We start from the raw sequence: 20626 nt of genomic DNA, 5'->3' as shown, positions 1-20626 counted from the left end.
TCCATAGGTGCAGGTCTGCAATTTCTTTTATCAAGCCACTGCTGACGGAAAAGGCATCAACTGGAGAGATTACTGTCTGTAACAGTTCATTATTAAATAACAATTTTAATTTTAAAAAATTGCGTAAAATGATCTCTGCCTCGAGGGTCCATAATCCAGTGGGTATCTGAGCCAGTCCCAAGCCTGGATGCAAAGGAGTGTCGGGCGAAAGGCTCGTGATGATGATTATGTAAAGAATATTTTACGTTTCTTAAAAAAAGAAAGGTTATGTTCTAAGTCAGCCTCACAAAAATAATCAAAAGCATTCACGCTTAAGAGCAACCTTTAACCTTGCACCCCTGTAACCCAATCTACTCATGCCTCTGGCGCCTCTTGCTATCACATCATGTCGCACCGTCTCTCTTTTTGATTTGCGTTTAATTTACGCCCGTTAAATTCCTCGTTTGTTAGTTGTGCAATATTCCGTGAGGGCCCTGTACTCGTTCTCAGCAATATTAACGTACTTTTTTTGTCATTGTTTTGTTGTTGCTGCTGTGCTCACTGCACCCTTGTAAAATATCCGGGGAAAATTGGCAAAACAGATCAAATCAACTCACAGTCTCTGCCCTCGTTCAATTCTCAGGCCACACATTGCCTTACCCACAAACGTCTGGAGCTTGCTGTCCCACAGCGGTGCCGCCCTCACGCCACTGTCCACCAGGGCGAAGAAGGCCTTCTTAACCTACATTCCATGCACATTACACGCGACACCAGGCCGCCCACGCTGCCTGTCACGGACAGCCCGCAGCAACGCCTGATGATGGCAAGGTGCATGCGGTCATGTTGGCCCGAGCCGCCGTTGTGAGCCCCTGGCGTTTACCCGATAGCCCGTGCAGCAGAAACCCGTTGCATGTGTGTTTTTTTTGGGCCCGTGGCTCTGTCGTGGCCACAATCTGCTCGTTGGAATGTAAAAAAAATATATAAGAAGCAATGTGATTGCACAGTCTGTGATTGGTGTTGTTTTGCGTGCACAAAAGTGTGATCTTTGTTCTGTTTTTGTCCTGGCCTCCCTTCTCTCTGTTCTATCTGCATTGGCAGCAGCCCTCGTTTCAATGCGAATTCATCTACCACCTACAATTTGTCTTTTGCCCGCTTTCCTCCATTTTTCAACTTGTGTTGCATTAAATTGGTGGGTAATATTGTTTGACTTGAAAGCCTTGTGCATTGTAAAATGAAACGGATATTGAAAAGTAAGGCAGTCTGATCAATGAGAGTTGCTGTAGAATATATAACTTTTACCACTTTCAAAAATACATGAATATCATTATTTGAGCAGTCTGTGCGTATTCTCGAAACATTTGTCCTTTTGTTTAAAATGCTATTGGCTTTGAAAAAGTAAGAATTTACTGTTTGTTAAAATCGGTGGATGAGATGGGCTTAATATGAAGATTTCTCATTAATATTTTGAGCAGAACGCAGTTTTGTTATAACTAGAGAAAATAAAAATCGTAAAGGGAATTAGAATTGTCAAAAAAACTTAATTTGGAAAAAACCACAGGATCCAGCAACACTGGAAATCGATTCGTAAGAGTGTTATTGCAATCTGCGGTATATATGCTCAGTAATTGAATTAACCGCATGTTTGTGTGTCTTTTGTGATCTGTAAATGATTAGTATATGCCCGGATTAAATAAGTAAATCTACTCCCTCTCATGTTGCACAGCAAGCGCTGTTTAAAAGTAATTTCTGTTGTGTTTTTCATTTTATGCGAGCAGTTGATCACGGGATATTGGATTATAAAGCTTACAAAACATGATTTACATAAGCGTTATACTGTACGCTCGAAACTGGTTATACAGTAACACATACGATACGATTTTGATTTATAGTGTCCAAATGCAACTGTATGTCAACTAGTATAGAAATGTGTTTCAAATATTTGTCATCATTATGGCAAAAAGCATGTTATTGGATGCTTTACCTGCAGTAAGGATGTGCGTGGCCTCTGCTTTTAAATGCACAGCCCTGCAGCTGCAGAATTGTTCTCTTGGTAAGTGCACCTCACCCGTTATGCCAAATACATTAATGACCTGCATTATTCCCTTTCATTGCGAATAATTGGAGGCAGAATGTGCCTGGTGTACATTAGCCAACTGGATCCACATCAGCGATGACACGGGGGGAGGTTATAAGGGGTTATTTTTCCTTTCATTTCACAGCAAGGCTGTGGCATTTCCTGTGTGTGCCCCCTATCTTGCATTTGTATTAATAACATAAATAAATGAGGCCTTGCATGGATGTTTTCCTCTCAAAGTAAAGGCAGTGCTCCAAGGGGAGAGTTGAATGCGCGCTATATTCTGAAGCCTCAATATAGAGAGGGCAGTAGCTGAGAGTTGACAATAGGGCAATTGTGGAGTTCAATGTGCAGACTTCTATCCATTAAACACGCAATGGGACTAAGACTCGACGGCACATATCATCACCATTGTTGTAGCCGAGGTTATATCAGCCCAAACCACATCACAGATGATGCTTATTTCCAATTATGGTTTTGGGGCGGTGTTCTTAGTTATCAAAAGCTGAGAGGAAAAATTCTGGAAATAAATAAATAAAAGTCCCCCAAAATGGAATATCCCATACATGTCTGCATTCTATTCGTGTTTCTCTAGGTGAGTGGCACATATGGAAATGATTCGGGGTGCTTAATAAGAGTCCCCTAGGTGATCCTTTCACTGTCAACGGCAATGTAGAACATCCCACCACTTCCAAAATATAATTGAGACCGATTAACCCACATTACAGTTTATCTGCGCTATGTTTTCTTATCTAAATTTAAATAATTTGAAACACATTTCAACACGGTATGCATTTACATGAAATAACTTATGTTTTCTGGTTGCGATCTAACTACACGTCATGTCCGATATTAGTGATTCAAATTTAATTATTGGCAGAGTCGTTTAATGTCATGATTATTTATATTATTTAGTTTTAATGTGTGCAACTTGGGCCAGCAAAAAAAATAAATAAGAATATCTGCAGTTTAACACGTAGGCTTTCGCGACCAATATTATTCATAATAAACGTTTTTGGATTAGATCGCGTTATTTATAAATGTGTCGTAACCTTCCACCATCCGACACGGCCAATCAGTAAAAAAGTGTCACGTTGACAAAAGACAAATAGTTCACTACTTTAGCCCACCGGTGTGTTGAAGAGTGAATCCACAACATTTTAAATTTTTTTAGTACGACGTTTCGCTGTAATTACATCCAGCATCATCGGGCAATTTACCAGAATAGCACATTTCCTCGTGTGAACTCACCAACCAAGAACATCTTTCTTAAAATGTAATTGTCAATACGAAACAGTTTTAACATGAATAATTCCTATGAAACGCTACTTTGTAAATAATAGTAAACAAAAAAAATCCCCATTATTATTGAGTGCAAACAGGTTCAATTGTAAATGCGCACGTTGGAGGAGATGAACCACTAGCTGTCAAAAACACAACAGCTGCACTTCCCCACCTGACCATACTCACTGCCTTAGCAACGTACACCTCACGTGTGCCTTCTATTGTGTCCTATTATGTTATCCACACAATGTGAGACACGCCAGCAAACAACCCCTTGGGCACGTCTGCTGAGACGCACAGCAGGATGGGGGCCCCTTTTGCAGGTGAAAGGCGTTGAGAGGCGTTCTTGTTGACTTACCTGCAGGGAGGTGTCAAACACCACGAGCTTGGAGCTGGTGGGGATGACCTCATAGCAGCATTGAGCCTTCATCAAACGGCTGTAAACGCTCTCCTCTCCCTCCTCCGCTGAACCAGAAACATAGCCACCCCCGGCAGCTGTGTGTGCCGATTTACAATGCACTGGTGGTGCTCTTTATTTAAAGACGTGCATTGTTGTTTATTAAAGGACAACTTTCCTGAAAAGCAGCACCACGTGCAACGGTTGACATTGTAACAATAATACAGTATATGATTTTGGTGACATTACACATTAGGGACATTGATATTTTGCTTTAGAGCCAAATTCAAGTTGTCAATTGTATCACTTTTAATTTCCCATTACACGCACAAAAGTAAATCCGTAAATAATTTAGAGGCACACACAAACACACTCAAAGTACATGCCAATAATTATGCGTTACTTAACTCATTGAGAAGTGGCAATACTTTTACAAGCTCGTACAGTTCGTCAATACGCTTACGACTAGCTGTCTCTCTCTCAGACTTACCTTGGTCTTCATACCAATGTAGTGTCTCCAGCATGCCCTATGTAACTACACCCACACGTTAAAAGCAACAACTTTAAAGGCTCGACGGGGTTTAAAGTAACCCTGCCGTGCTCAGTCACTTGCCCAGGCCACCACGACGAAGGCTAGCACCGGCTCTGCCTGCCGAGTTCTGCCGTGCTGCGTGTCTCTTCCTTTCTCGGTGCACCCGGCACAAGCTATATTTAGCAGGGCCCAAGTTCAGCAGTCTGTCTCTGAGCAGAAGCCTTTTTCTGTCAGCGCAGGGGTTTGCAGGCAGCCATGGGGATGTTGGCCTCTGGGCGACTTTTAAGGGACTCCCCAGGGTAGGTCCATGGGCAGCTTGTCCCGTGTCAGCCACTGTAGTCTCTCTCTCATGCCATTTCTCTTCAGAGCCCAAAGTCATTTTGACGGGGAGCACTCTTGACTCTAACCAGGGCAGTGCCAGCTGATTACTTTTGCGGAACGAATTATAATTAATTCCCCAAAAGTAATATTACATGTCGTGGATCTGCGCTGGAGGGCTTCCTTCACAGATTTGCGTTTGGCAAATTGGTTTGGCTCCAGAGATGCCACCAAATGCCGGAGTGTCTCACGATTTAAAACGTTACACTGTCAATGCTACAATGTTTTCTTCAGAGTGTGAGACAATGCATAAGAGTCACTGCTGACTAAGAGGAAACACAAACAGACGTATCTATATTGCTGTATTGATATATTTTTTTTATTGGAAATTGACAGAGCTGAATTTAGGATGTGAACGGGCCACAGTGTTCTGAAATTTACAACCGATATTCGTATTACAAATGTATCTTGTTACCAAACAAGAAAATGCAAAGGCAGCAGAAGCCAAATTCCTAACTCTACTATGCTTGGGGTCGGCACAAACCCATATCCGTCCCGACCCCCATGCAGCGATTCTGTAAATAACGTTTATCTCAGCTGTTGCACGGTGCCGGCTGGCAGTTTCCCCGTATCTGACAGGCTGTGGTTTGTAGCTTCACCTCCTAATATGAAACAGGGCAGTCCCATGATCATTCTCAAACAATGCAGCGAACAGAAATCACTGCCTCCGCATGCCCCCTGCCGCATAGTCTAATGACGCATTGTCACACTGGAGGGCAGATTTGCAATTAAACTGCCATGAAATTGTGCGAAATATAATTTAGTAGAAACAACCCATTTAATAATGCCCAAACCTCGTCACCCATGTGAAACTTTGCTATGTTGTATATTGCTACCGTATATTGAGTGAAGATTTATGCAAACGATAAATACTAAACCTTAAATACAACACATAGCCTAACATATAGCCTTGGGTTAAATAACTACATTTATGCAATATGATTAAAAGAAAAAAATCATCACGTTGATGATGACGTTTGTATTGTAAGTACATTATAATATTGAAGAGAACATTCAACATCAGACAATGTTCAAGTATGATGCTTTTACTCCAAACCCCTAATAATATGACAGTACAAAGGGAAAGTTACTCTGTTCCACATATTACAAAGTAAACAATCATCATACAGAATTAAGCATCGTCCTGTATTGTAAACATTCAACTATTTCAATATGTTCCCACAATGAGCTTAGTTTGCCAATTATTGTGTGTGCAATCCCATCTGACCCAGTTCATATGAAATCTGATTTCTAATTTACCTCCTTGCGCAACATAAATCGTGATGAACATCGCAATTGTACATCTAATTGCATTTCTTTTATTCGATAAGAATTGAAATCAACATGGATAATGTAAAATGCATGCCATCCTTTGAAACGGCAGTGAAAATAATGGATATGGAAATGGGAACATATATAGTACACTTTGACAGATGAATACAACAAGCCATTTGGGACAAATTAAAATCACTTTGGGGTTTATCATTTGCTAAGCACGTAAAACTGTGTGCTCATTGCATTTAAACAAAAAATATATTTCTGGCTTGATTGCCAAAAGGAGACATGCGGATCATTGATATCCCCAGCAGGGGCTTCACAACCAAAGTGCAATGTCAGCGTGCCCACCGAGTGCAGATGTGTGCAGCTGTGCAGCGCAATACAAGGGCACAGACGTGGCAGCGAGACCAGGTGAGGTCAACGCCCTGTTTGGTGGCGAAAATAGCCTTGTTCCATTGAGCATGGCCAAAGCCTAAAGCCACGAGGCTCGTTCGCGTTTGCGCGTACCGTCGCACTATCCATGTTGTTATTGTGAGCGCGCTTGCAGTGCGGCCCGCCTTTCGTAAAGTTACGGTTAATCTATGGATCGTTTTGTGGGGCCATCGTTTACATTCGTAAATTGTGTTGTATGTGTATCGATTAGAACTTCATGGTTTATGTAAGTGCAGGGGTTTTTTTTGTTGTTGTTGGTATTTTTGACGAGTGCGTGCTACATTTCGTCTTACTCTACTGTGGAAGGGACGGTAGCACACGTAATTCTGGGCCATGCACACCAGTCGGTTTTTAAACTTTTCCTGGATCAAAATATCGGCGGGGTATCGCGTTTGCTACCATACTACAGCCCGATGTGTTTTACCAGCCATAATAGGTGCTCGCTAATGGCACTTGTCCGAATAGTCAATAAAGCTAAAAGAGGGATCGTTGTCTTTTGTGCTTGAGTGCCAAACCACTTTGTGAGTCTAACCCCACAGAGGCCAAGTCCGATAAAAGGCAAGAATGTTAAAGCTTTGGCTTAATGCCATATTCTCTTGCACACATTAAAGATACAAAGGCATGCTTTGCTTAAAAGAGAATTGCACAGTGTTGTCAGTCTCATCGCCATATTAGCAACCTGCCGTTACATAAATTGCCTGCGATCAAAACAGGCGAACACTGTAAATGTTTATGGAGTGCAGTCCAGAGACCCCCTATAAAGATAGACCGCCGATCAAGTGCTGCCACCCCCATCCGTCTCTTGTGCCATGTCACGTCATAGCGCCAAGCAGGCGTGTGGAGCTCTGCAATGACACAACATACGTTTCTGTTCAGTGCCGATTAAAGGAGTGTGACATTGCATCGCTCGCTTGCGTTCATTTCTATATTCATGATGCCCACTGTGTGCGGCTTGCAATCAGAAGGGTGTGAGTTCAAATTCTGGCCTGGGGTCAACTCAGCTGGTCATCGCGCCACAGATAATTAAATCAGTACCACGGTTTTGGGAAATGATCAATGGGTTGGCTCGCGAGCTTGTGGCTTTACACGCGAGATGAGTGCCACGACTTGATCAATTTGAACGAGGAACCACTTTGGCTTTGACTAAAAAAATAACACGTCCTATATATCATATTTTCAATGTTGTTTTGGGAATGTTTTTGTAACTTTGTGCTCTGTGCTCATTCAACAGTATGTTTTACCACAGCGTATGATACTGAATTAAAGGCTTTAACTATACCAGCAGATATAATAGAAATTCAACACAGGCCAGGCCTTGCATTCCTGTGGTGCTAATCTCACGTTGATTTAAAAGACGTTGACTCCATGTCGTACTTATTTCAGATGAAAAAAAGGTTCAGAGAGTTGACGTAAATTATTTTTTTATCGTCAACCTGTTCATATCCACTGCTGAATGAACATCATTCCTTAATATTCTGTAATTCCACAATCCAACTTGCTTCTTCATATGGACTAATCTCATCATTCCATCTCCTTGGTGGGAGGCCCCTTGGGCACATACTTCACTTTGGCTCCCATTTCATCAGCAGTCTCATCCATCAGCCATCATCTCTTCAAATAATGATATGTCCTGCCCAAGCCCAATAAAAAAATTTATTCACAGTCAATATCATGTATTTCGCTTGCATGTGTTCCCTGATCCACACGCTCCTCTTTCTGCATCTTAGTGTTGTGTTTTACATTTGTAAACGAGGACCTTGGCATTGTCCTATTTCCCATTATTAATCACCAAACACGATCTATCCACTGCTGGATGAAGGTCTCCCCAAACCATCACGATATTTCATGGCCTTGCGATGCTACACTCCATATGGCTCGTACACACAAGCGGATTGCATTGCTCCATTTCAGTGGTGGACGTCCTCTTGGGTGTGTCTACTCCTTTGACTGCCTCCAGCCATCATACATGTCATCCCCAAGAACCACTTCCTCATCTAAGCAATCGACATTATTAGCAAGATGGATATATGATCCTTACGGCGGTACCCCGGGGTACCAAATAATACTAAATGGCCGAGGCAATTAAATATGTTATTTCTGGGACACTGTTGTTTTCCCAGGGGTGCTACTTCACTCCGCGACTGGGGTACCAATCAATCCGAAATCGGTGCAACTCTACGATGTCGAAACGCAGCGAGGACGAGTGCGCTGAAACCCTGAACGCTCGCGGCACCGTAGTGGTGCATCGTGAGCAGCTCGTCGAGATGGGTCGATTGCCGCATCGCCGACCATCAACAGACTAGAAATGACTGCATCACAGACATTATGCGAGAGCCGGGGTACTATGATACTCCGGGGTACCGCCATAAGGTTCATATTTGTAATCGGAGACGTTTATGGCAATGGGTTTTCTTCATAGCACATACACCATAATCGGGGGATCATTCCGTCCTTGTTGTTTGCCATTTCTGAGTAAACACTTGTGAAGGTCCACTAAAGTAGTTTCATAAAATTGGCACGCTTATTTGAATATGCGCACACCATACTATTTGGGCCATGATCTTTTTCTTTTAAAATAATATGAAGGGCAGTGGTGACTTCTTCATTCCTTCTTCAACCTGTAGCAATGGTTTTGATTTCTTCACCTGAAAAAATGGTTTGATTCCAACAATATAGACTTTTGTTTCCATAGAGATTCATATTAAATTCATCCACTGCTTTTCAGATTGTGTTCTATGATGTGCTATGGGTCCGTCTTCCTCTCTTAGAAGCTACCCTTTGTGACTTGCCAATTACCAGCCTCATTTTTGCTGAATTCATGCTCTCATTGTTATGGAATCTTCAATTATTTGAGTTGTTCTGATTCATTTTACTATTTTTCCACAATTTAATTCTGTGTATTCATTCTATAATTTATTTCGCTTCTCTGTCTATTTTTTATTGATCCTCTTTCTCAACATGTCTGTCGTGGTATCAGATTTATTTTCTGTTCACTTTTTAACCTTTCCTCCCACTTTCAATGCACTATCTATGACTATTCCAGTGATACATTATTCACATTAAATATACATTGAGCAAAGTCTGTGTGTTTTAGTTTTGTGGTTATTTAGTTTTAATCTTTGAACTAATGTTGTTTGAATTTCTCCACTGCACTTGATGCGCATGTATAGGGATATTGTAATGTGTGAGTAATGTGTGCTCTTTCATAGCTCAAGATATAACTCAAAACATACCTAATAAATAGTACAGTGAAAAAAATTATCAACTTGTATTTCTTGCAGGAACAAATATTAAGATTGTTATATAAAACAGAGAATAAGCAAATCAATGCAGCCTGATTGATTGCATAAATGATTGCCACAAATTTACTACTGATAATGAAATGTTATTTAATTACACTTGAAAACCCTAGGGACCAGGGAGAACAATTGACGATGGTTTCAAAGTGATCATTTGTCCTCAGTGGACCGTGATGGGTTTTTTTAATCCATTAAATCCTCACTTAGTCTCCAGACTATTTTTACAAAGAGTCCTGTACTGGAATGTTTGGTCACTTCCATGAATACGTGTGGGCCTTGAGGGAGGAAACTGGAGTACTGTATAGAACAAATAATAATCCCACACAGAAGGATTCAAGAGTCCCTTTGTTGTACTGCCATCTCCTGGTCACTGCGCGGCTTGGCAGAGTTGTGGTTTTCTCAAGTGCGTGTGATCCATCAACCCCTGCCACCAAAGTACAAGATAAAGCGACTGTCACCATGCCCAGCTTATCCCATACAGTACCAAACCACTTCAATTATTAGTCTGAATCTGGCTCCTCTGGACCAGCATCACGCTGTGCTGAGATTAGCATGCCATAATTAATATTACCAGCCTTGTGGCACTGTAATTAACCAATAAATGCATTTTGACAGGTTTAAAGTTCGGCAAAGAAAACAGGCTACTTAAAATGATTGCTAATCTAATATTAATGAATATATTCAGAGTTTCTGCTTAAAAAACAACCCATCATGGGCATAATAAAATAAAAGAAGACTCGTACGGCTGAGGACCCTAGATCTGCTGGTATGCTCCTGTCAACTGATGTAGATTTGTAAGTGTTAATGGCCTCCCTGGGGACGATTCTGCAGTGGCAGTTACTGCTCCATTTTATCCTCATCACTGTGAGGACGGGCTACTGTTTGGTGGACAATTATTGAAATGTCCTCCCGTGATGGTGAGTGTGTGACTGGAGCTTTTGGTTTTAATTCATTGATGTTGGGGCTTATGAATAATCAATAGTGTTTCAAGCCTTTTTTATCTCACATAAAAACATAGTTATTCGAAGTTGAAGCTATTGTACACACACACACACAATATTTTTAAAGCATATATTATTCTAGCCAACTCTTTAAAATAACATTTACACAAAATATGATTCGAGATTAACTGTAACAATAACAAAAATCTATTTTCACGTCGGTTTACTATTGGTTCTTTCCCCACATGGATGTGTATCTTGTGTTCTCAAAGATCCTTCAACTTATTTTTTATCGAATAATACAGTTGGCCAATAAATAAATAAATAAAATCTTTGTTGAGAGAACTAACTCGCATTTGACATCGAAATACAGTACAGCAGAACCTCACAGCGCATTTCATAATGTGCAGCACTCCGCGACGTACCGCAAAAAAGTCCATGAAGATATCATTTGTGGTGCGCCGTGAATTATAGGCGTATTAAGCCATGCAAATCCATAAGCCCTCTAAAATTTTGTAGATTACAGGCTACTTAAATGTAACTAGCAACTCCAGAGATCGGTGAAAAATATGTAGAATTTAGGAGCTTTGTCATTTTTCTCTCAAGCCGAAATGGAACAAATCTGCCTTTCGAGTCTAAAGGTAAGGATTTATTTGCATTTTTGAGACTTAATATCTCATTCTTTTTGAATGCAAAAATCCTTAACTTTTCAACAGATCACACCAGCAGCTAGACTGTGCGAGTTAACCCCCCCATCCCAAATAAAAAAAAACATGTGCCTCTGTTTGTCTCTCTTTGTCTCTGGGTATCTCTCTGTATCTCTGTTTGTCTCTCTTTGTCTCTGGGTATCTCTCTGTATCTCTGTTTGTCTCTCTTTGTCTCTGGGTATCTCTCTGTATCTCTGTTTGTCTCTCTTTGTCTCTGGGTATCTCTCTGTATCTCTGTTTGTCTCTCTTTGTCTCTGGGTATCTCTCTGTACCTCTGTTTGTCTCTCTTTGTCTCTGGGTATCTCTCTGTACCTCTGTTTGTCTCTCTTTGTATCTGGGTATCTCTCTGTATCTCTGTGTGTCTCTCTTTGTCTCTGGGTATCTCTCTGTATCTCTGTTTGTCTCTCTTTGTCTCTGGGTATCTCCCTGTACCTTTGTTTGTCTCTCTTTGTCTCTGGGTATCTCTCTGTATCTCTGTTTGTCTCTCTTTGTCTCTGGGTATCTATCTGTACCTCTGTGTGTCTCTCTTTGTCTCTGGGTATCTCTCTGTACCTCTGTTTGTCTCTCTTTGTCTCTGGGTATCTCTCTGTACCTCTGTGTGTCTCTCTTTGTCTCTGGGTATCTCTCTGTACCTCTGTTTGTCTCTCTTTGTCTCTGGGTATCTCTCTATCTTCGTTTGTCTTTTTTTCACTTTGTCTTTTTGTATCACTCTTGGTCTCTGTGAATATCTGTTTTTATCCCTTTGAATCTACGTCTCTCTTTATTTATCTTTCTGTACTGCCATCTGTCTCCGCATCTTTGGATTGTACGGCACCGCACAAGGAAAAAAACATTTAAAATTACAGCCGCTTCTTTGAAGTTTTCCATAATTTAAAGAAATAAATTAATCCCATCGCAGTGTCTTTCGAATAACAGAAGTGTTTCTTAAAAAAAATCTATCCATGAACAACTATGTAATTTCGCAGGGAAAATGCGGATTTTCCTCGTGGATTTCCAAAAATGTGCATATTATTTTGAACGTGGACTTTTTTTTAGTTCTACTGCATAGAAATGTCAGATCATGAACGGACAGAGACGTTTATGACCAGGTTAGATCCGATTGAGATCATAAATATCTTTTCAACTGAGACCTGAGAGAGGAAATAAATAGACTTTACAAATACAGAAAGTAAATATTTAATACAGAAGCAATGCAATGAAATAAAAATGCATATTAAATTTGATTCCAAATATATAGTGTAATAACTATCATTAAACAATAAATAAAACAACAGAGAAAAACGATTTAGCGTTTAATGAGGTCACAATTTATTTAATATTTACATTTTAGAAGCATTAAAAGCATTTGATTTCCTGTTGGTTGGACAGCGACGCAAGCGGCATATCAAACACTTATCAAGACTGAATGGTTATTTGGAAGTGAACGCTTCTCAGTGGAAAAGCAGGAATGCTTTTGCCTCTTTCAAAAACAATATGTTTTCAAATTGGACCGTTGTTTAAATTTCGTGTTGTATTTTAGCAATATGTCCTGTACCTCTGTGTCGATATTTGCGATTTCTCTTTTACCAAATGCTGTCACGTAATTTATTGGTAATAACCACAGTACTGTCTTACAGATTAGAGGATGGCTTTTACTCGATATAGGCAAAGGATTAAATTGTTTTAATTAACAACACGTTCAGTTTATTGCAAGCTTGTGAACACGTTTTCTTTGAAGAAGAAACGTATAATCTTGAAAAAAATTCACGATCATTAAAAGAACGCAGGTAGAGTGAAAGTAATCTGGCAGCGAAAGGGAAAATTCACTGTGCACTATATACTTTTGGCCTGGTTTGAACATTCTAATCCCAATGATACATCTACAGGCAATTAGATTGAAAGAGTGCTCAGCGCAAGCAAAACCCTAATGCACCAAGCAGCACACCGACATTCTCCTGCAGCTTTGCTGATGAGATCAGTTTTAAAAACAGCTCACACCAGCCTGTGAACGGTATACAGTATTATATTGGAGGTTGCAGTAAATGTCACACTTAAAATGTAAGTCAGCAATAACTCACATATACAATCGAAATATTAACATGTACACACATGTACGCTGTGTGTATTTATATGCTTGAATAGATTAACTGAGTGAGAATAGAATGGTAATATTGAATTGCCAATTTGCAGATGAATGTTAAAAGTAGCATTGACAAATGGCCACTCTGACACCGATTCTGCTGCTGCGCATGATTTTGCTTTACAAAGTTACTTTAATACGGTAAGCATTCAAGTGTTTGCCAAAGATGTGAATTTAATTATGTGTACACCCAGCTACAATAACTTTCTAAATGCGCCGTTGGTTGAAAATATTACATTTGCCTTTAGCAGACTTTGTGTCAAACAGTGTCTTGATATTGATGAAACCGTTAATTTTCAGTTTGTCACGAGTCTTTCTGCTTAGCGTTTTACATATTGCGTAACTATTAATTATTTGTGGATGTGTAACATTTCTAATTAGCAGTTGATAGCAATACAGTCTTACATCACAAAGTGTTCAGAATCAACGATGAAGAAACAATCCATGGCCTCATAACATCAAAATTGAAATTATGTTGAGATAATCAATCATGGCTTTATGCCCCTGTACCAATCATCTAAATTGCTTTACATAATAATAAATAATATTTCAAAAGTATGTCAGATTGGATAAATACGGTGCAGATATATGATAAGGAACATCGTTTTTTATTCATTAAAATGCCCACAATTCAGACACATCTACGTTTGTAAGGATCGCATGGATAGGGTACTTAAATGCCATGGAATCTCAAAGGGACTCATAATTAATGAAAATCTAAATTCACAGTTTTCACTGAGGAAGGAAGAATAGGGCCTGTGCCATCACGGTTTGATTGTGGCAGGCCCAGAGGGTCCCCATCATGAGGAAACATTGACCACGTAAGGACAAGAGGTGGTATGAAAAGAAGATGAAGCAAAATATATTAATATGAACATTCGAATAAAAGACATTTAATAAAATAATGTCGGCAGAATTGGTGAGCAGGATATTGCACACTTATACCTCACTTCTGTGAGCTAGAGAAGTCTTGTATACACTCGAGTTGCCCCCCTTTGTTGCACACAATTTCATGTTTTTAGACTCGAGTTTGCTGTAAATTTTGGACAGAAACCTGAATTTTGGGGTGTTTTATTTTATTTTATTTGTATTACTGAAAGAACCAATAATAAGTCTACATTATAGACTGCCAGTACGCTCACTCAGGTTAAGAGCCAGGCTACAGTCTACATTATAGACTGCCAGTACGCTTATTCAGGTTAAGAACCAGGCTACAGTCTACATTATAGACTGCCAGTACGCTCACTCAGTTTAATAACCATTGCTACAGTTTACATTACAGACTGCCAATACGCTCACCAGCTTAAAAACCAGGCTACAGTTTACATTATAGACTGCCAGTACACTCACCGAGGATAAGAACCAGGCTACAGTCTACATTATAGACTACCAGTACGCTCACCGAGGTTAAGAACCAGGCTACAGTCTATATTATAGACTGCCAGTACACTCACCGAGGTTAAGAACCAGGCTACAGTCTACATTCCTGTTTTTTTGTTTAAATTATTTTTAGTTTTTTTAAATTATTTTTATGCACTTAATTTTTTGTTATATTTTTTTTCTACGTGACTTTACCGAAAGAAACAAACAATATAACTTAGTGAACGAAACGAGTTGGAGTCGCAGCAGTAATATACTAATGTGCACCACTTAGTAAACACCCCTATAGTAAATGAAATAATAATGTTGAATAGTTATTATTAGTTTCTGACTTTTTTCTTGATGAAAGGCTGTAAGTAAAGACAGTTTTTTTTGCAGACCCTCACATAAGACGGAAACCATTGTCTGCTGCCTGTGCAACTGTAATTCTTTTCAGGTAAACAGCAAAAAGGCGTAAGAATCCATTGAACGGCCATGAGACACTCACAATTTGTAAAAAAACAGTCTGAAGGAAATCCCTGAGACTTGACAGGTCTGTGCTGTGACATATGTATCGGAAACAGACGCTGACAAAGAGAGAAGCTGAAAAGCAAATAAAATTATTGGCATTACGGTTAGATATATAAGGTTATGTCATACATATACAATTGTGTATACTGTAAAGCATACCCAAACATCAAGGTAAAATATTAGTCACGTTTTGAATAGGTGTACTTATTTTGTTCTTCATCTTCTGCTTCGTAGAGTAATTAAAATAATTCCCCGTTGGCAATGTGGTAATAAGTACAGAGAGATACACAGCAGTTTAAAGGGATACTGATAATGATTGATTTAAAGCTTTCGTGACTGCAGGAATTCATATTCTTGGATCTTTCAGTAAAGTCACGTACTGTAGATAGGTTCAAAGAAAATAAGTAGTTTTTTGTTTTATTTTTTGTTATTTTCTTTGAACCTATCTACGTGGCTTTACCGAAAGACCCAAGAATATGATACTGATAATTGTTCTTTGGCGACATTACTTAGCAACATGCAGTGCCATTAGATCCCAAATATCTGCAGGCAAAATACATTGTCTCTAAGTGATAATCTACACCTGTTGTTTCGATCATTATACATGTCTGCCTTATCTAACCTGCCTTTCGTGTGCATTTTTTACAAGTGAGATAGAAATAGCACACTCTCCAATGTTTTCTAAATAAGTAATACTTGTAAAAAAATATATTTTAAGATGAATGTACTTGCTCTTCATATTTTTGCATGAGCCAATTTTTAAGCCATCAGTTGATATATCGACTTTTTAAAAGTACAATTCACAAATGTATTGCAGCATTTGTAAACATAATTAAAATCGAAAACTGATACGTATTCAAATAAATCTGCTTAGCCAAAGTGAATTAAAACTCATAAAACTCAGATTAAGGTTATAAGGTGGGACTTGAGGGCAGATTTCAGACATTCCACAGACGTGAGATGGAGAGTTCCAAATGGTAGCAGCCACGAATGCAACAACTCAAGCAACCGAGGTCCTCGCACGAACCCTGGAAACTTCTAGCAATCACAAGGAGGGGGCAACTGGGAGACTGATGGTGTAAGGTCTTATAGATCATGAACTCGATGTCAAGGGTGATCTACCACTTATGGGCAGCCAGTTCAGGACGCGGAGTACGGCCGTGACGTGGCACATCGAGGTCAGCCAGTCCACCACCCTGGCAGCCACGATTCCGCACCAATTGCAAGTGGAAAGTTGGAGACAGGTCTGTATTGAGCAGGGCGATTTGGGTCGAGAGAAGGGTTCCTAAGGATAGGTGTCACAACTGCCTCCCCCGCAAGATGTTGGAAACACCTACTCGTGTCTAATGAGCACCAGGCTATCTCACTTATAACCTGACGATGTCAAAGCACCCGACTAGGATGCAATTTGGGTCGGGATCCAGACTTACGTAACCTAGATGATCTTCACGACATCCGTGATTGGCCACCTGTCAAAGTGCGACCAAACAAACCGGGAAAATCCAGCCTCCCAACGACCACCATAGCATGCAGTAGAGGTAGAGTGAACCGTGCTGATCTCAGATCTAATTCCGGAAACATTATCTACAAAAACTTAATCACAATTATTTTGTGAAAGTGCTCTCCGAGACTGTGGTCAAGCTGGGTTGGACAATTTGTTAACTATTCGATAAATCTCCATGGACAGGAAATCCACCTTCCTACGGGAGATTTCTAATGTAAGTCAATGTCGTAGGCTACTCACTTAAGTCTATCAACATCAAGGCCTGATTTCCATCAGTGCCGCTCCATCCTCTATGCCCACTCGCCTCAGCTTACTCAAGGTCTGATGAGGATGAAGGGTGAGGGGATGAATTCTAACATGACCTCTCTAGTCCAAAGCTCTGGTGACAGCATTATTAAATATTGGATTACTCGAGGCTTATCACTGCGATCTGGAGACAGACTCCTTATAGAATAGCACCAGACCATCTCCATGGGAGCAAGCTTTTAGAGGGGATCATGAAAATGGAAACTTATTATTTGATTATCAGACAATCCAAAAGGTTTTGCCACCAAGTCAGAGATCTCCATCCCCAGCAGGAAGACCAGATCCAGCGAGTGACCATGCAGAGGTAATAACTTGTGTGAAGCCCACCAAAATCACAAGCTGGAGGAAGTCCGGACAAATTTGAGAGAGTTCCTTACCGACCCAAGCATTGAAAACCTTCAGAACCACCCACATGGCAGACTGCAATATCCTGTCAACGACAAAGTCTGTGATTTCCTGCAAGAATTGCTCTCACCCCTAGTGGATGGTAGCCGAGGACATTTCTGCACCCCAAACCTGCACCCATGATACTGTACTTTCAAAAGACTTGGTTTCCCCCCACTTGACTCATCTACAAGGTCCAATTCTGACCTAAAGCAAATGTCTACACCCCCACCTTAAATATACACCCGCCAAGTTCGGTGTAATACTGAGAACCCGAATGGAAATGCTGCTTACAATAACTGGGTCAGCATTTTCATCCAGCCAGATCTCGGTGATGCAAGCCAGGTGAGATGTCCCATCATGATCCGCATTTACTGCTATCTTGTGTGTAATGGACTTGGCAATGCTTAACACTACCAGAGTACGATGTGATTCCAAAACAGGCCGTGCCATTTGCCTATCCAGCATGAAGCCCCTGGGAATAAGAACCAGGCAGGGAGGACCTCTCTCATGGACCCATTTTAACGCTTAGTATATTCTAGATTTAATTTGAAGCTTTCGTGACTGCAGGAATTACTCTTTGGTTATTTCGGTAAAGTCACGTAGAAAGAAAATAAATTAAATAATAGAGCACGACGTTTCGATTGCAACACAAGCAACCGTCATCAGGTAGAACTACATTTGAGAGAGAGACAAAACACAGACACGGAGACACACAAGCAGAGAGAGACAACACAGGCACACACAGTCTCTGTGTGTCTATGTTGTGTGTCTCTGTGTGTCTGTGTTGTCTCTCTCTGCTTGTGTGTCTCCGTGTCTGTGTTTTGTCTCTCTCTTTCTCAAATGTAGTTCTACCTGATGACGGTTGCTTGTGTTGCAATCGAAACGTCGTACTCTATTATTTAATTTATTTTCTTTCTACGTTACTTTACCGAAATAACCAAAGAGTATATTCTAGATCTCATGACCTCAATGCACCAAAACAACTCCATTCTCACCCCAGATCCATGTGGCTATGTATGTTCCCAACTAACAAGAAAATAAAGACATTTTCCAATGTTATCTCTTGCTGCTGAGCAACAGTGCTCATTTTGTGTAAATCGGTGACTTTTCATTCATCATACATTATTTAGTCTAAGAAATAACATGCACAATAATGTACTCTAAGCACAGATACATTTGTTATAGCATTGGATATCTCCCAAAGCCAATCTCAAAAAGAATCCAAGTCACTAGAATCCATACATAGTAAACAAAGCCTGACATTTCCATGATATGGAGATAAAACAGACTTTCTTTTGGTTCCTTAAGCACATCAATCTGTTGTAAAACACCTTTACGAAAGCTCCCAGCACTTTCTCATACCTTTGTCACCGCCACAAAGCCTGCTGATCAGTTGGGTGGGATTGGGGTGAGATGGGGCACGGAAACTTCATCAGAGTTAAAAATAATTGACAGACTTTCAGGGGAAATTAAACACCAGGGTTTAAAAAAAAAGATATTCTCAAGTAAAAAGAACCCCAAAATTGGTATTCTTGTTCTATACACATTAGTAACAAGAATACATACTTAATGGTGTATAGAATATGGTATATTTGTTTTTTTGTGTGGTATATGTATTACCTCATAACATTTGTATTATGCTATTGAGTGCATTTGTTGGATTCATATTTGTAGTATTTTAATATATTCGATACAGATTATAATATCCTCAGGATGACCCGAGTCATTATAAAAGAGCAAATAAATGCAGTCCTGTATTTGAACTGCATTGGACACAATTGTTTTTCAGAGTAAAGTTTTACACATATATTAGATTTTACTAAGATTTAAGGTTTCTGCAGCCTTGATGAGAATAAAGTTATAATCTGAATAATTCGTTTTTGGATTCCGTATTTGTTTATTTTATGCATCCGTGGGTGAGAAAATGGATGTGTTTGTTTCTATTTTCGCATTCGTAAAGAATGCACAGACTTCCCATAACCATGACGGGAGAGGTGTAAAGTCACACATGGCAAAGAGATAAAAACGCCAACTCTATTTTTTTTATGGAAATGGTAGTTCAGCACTTCATGTTATAAACACTTATGATGTCACTGGTACAGATAATGGCTGAGGAGAATGTGCTTGATGTTAATTATAGTGGATAATTTTGTGGGCAGGGCAATGGGACTGAAATACAACATCTCGTGTTTACTGTGGCCTTGATGGTGCAAAAGCGTTATTGTCCTAATCTTGAAATATGGCACAATAAAGACAACGCCCTCCATCTCGTATCTGACATAGGCCAGCAGATGGTCAATAGAAAGCACATAATACATGAGGCTCGTAAACCAACGGCAAGGGACACTGATGCGATGAATCAGTTTTGTGTGGCAAACTTTAGTGGCCGTTGCAGCTCCCCGGGCCATTTCTGTGAGTTTTGGAATACACAAAGCTTCAGAACCACTTAATAAATGTTTCAGCCACACAGTCGTATGGGTAATATGGTGCAGCTGGGCGGTATGAACCCCCAAGGAAGCATTCCCTTTTAATGGACTTTCCGGGACAAAAGTCAGAGGTTTGTATTATTAAAGGTCCATTCATGTGCAATGTATTCGCATAGTGATTTACCATTCGTTCCTTGTGCTGTTTCTTTAGTGTTGTAATTTTTTGTCAGCATGAGAACGGTTTTCATAGAATTATTTTAAAAATAATTATGTGTAAGATGTACTTTGACAGACGATATTACGCTTTTAATTTGTGAAATGTGGTTGCGAAATATGCCTCACTTTGTCCACATTTATGTTTGGAACACTTTCTTACAAAAGAAAGTTACAAGCACATTTGTTTTAATGCAATGCTCATTAACATTGTACTCAAACTACATTTTATGCTTTTTATACGTTATTTTCCTGACTAAAATTTTCATCCAATCTCACCCCAAACAGAAATATTTTCATTTAAAAACCTTCCTTTTGCCAAAAACAAACAGCAATAAACTAATGGCGAGTTGAACGAAGGATATTATTTAACAGGTTAAAATCCAACAGCCCAATACACGCACAAGCACACAGATACTATTGAATGAACAAGAGTGCTGGTTCAGTCGTTTTAGAATTCGGGGCCATATCGATAGGGGC

At 39.9% G+C, this 20626-nt stretch overlaps 1 protein-coding gene across 2 annotated transcripts in view; it reads right to left on the bottom strand.

Moving 5' to 3' along the window:
- LOC103091846 (5'-AMP-activated protein kinase subunit gamma-2) overlaps nt 1–20626 on the bottom strand; it is a 45498-nt gene that overhangs the window by 11708 nt on the left and 13164 nt on the right. The window contains exons 1-3 of one of the 2 annotated variants that reach the window (XM_032946227.2): nt 4225–4968; nt 3696–3802; nt 640–721 (exon numbers count right to left, since the gene is read on the bottom strand). In XM_032946227.2, the coding sequence (XP_032802118.1) occupies nt 640–721; nt 3696–3802; nt 4225–4258 (223 nt within the window). In that variant the 5' untranslated portion in view covers nt 4259–4968. Of the gene's footprint in view, nt 1–639; nt 722–3695; nt 3803–4224; nt 4969–20626 lie in introns of those variants that run through there. The other variant, XM_076056702.1, reaches the window with a different exon arrangement.

The sequence above is a fragment of the Petromyzon marinus genome, chromosome 4 (assembly GCF_048934315.1).
Source record: "Petromyzon marinus isolate PM22_M1 ecotype Great Lakes invasive population chromosome 4, UKy_Petmar_22M1.pri1.0, whole genome shotgun sequence".
Lineage (NCBI taxonomy): Eukaryota > Metazoa > Chordata > Hyperoartia > Petromyzontiformes > Petromyzontidae > Petromyzon > Petromyzon marinus.
Note: the sequence above shows the minus strand (reverse complement) of the source record. Positions and strands in the feature narration are given on the sequence as shown.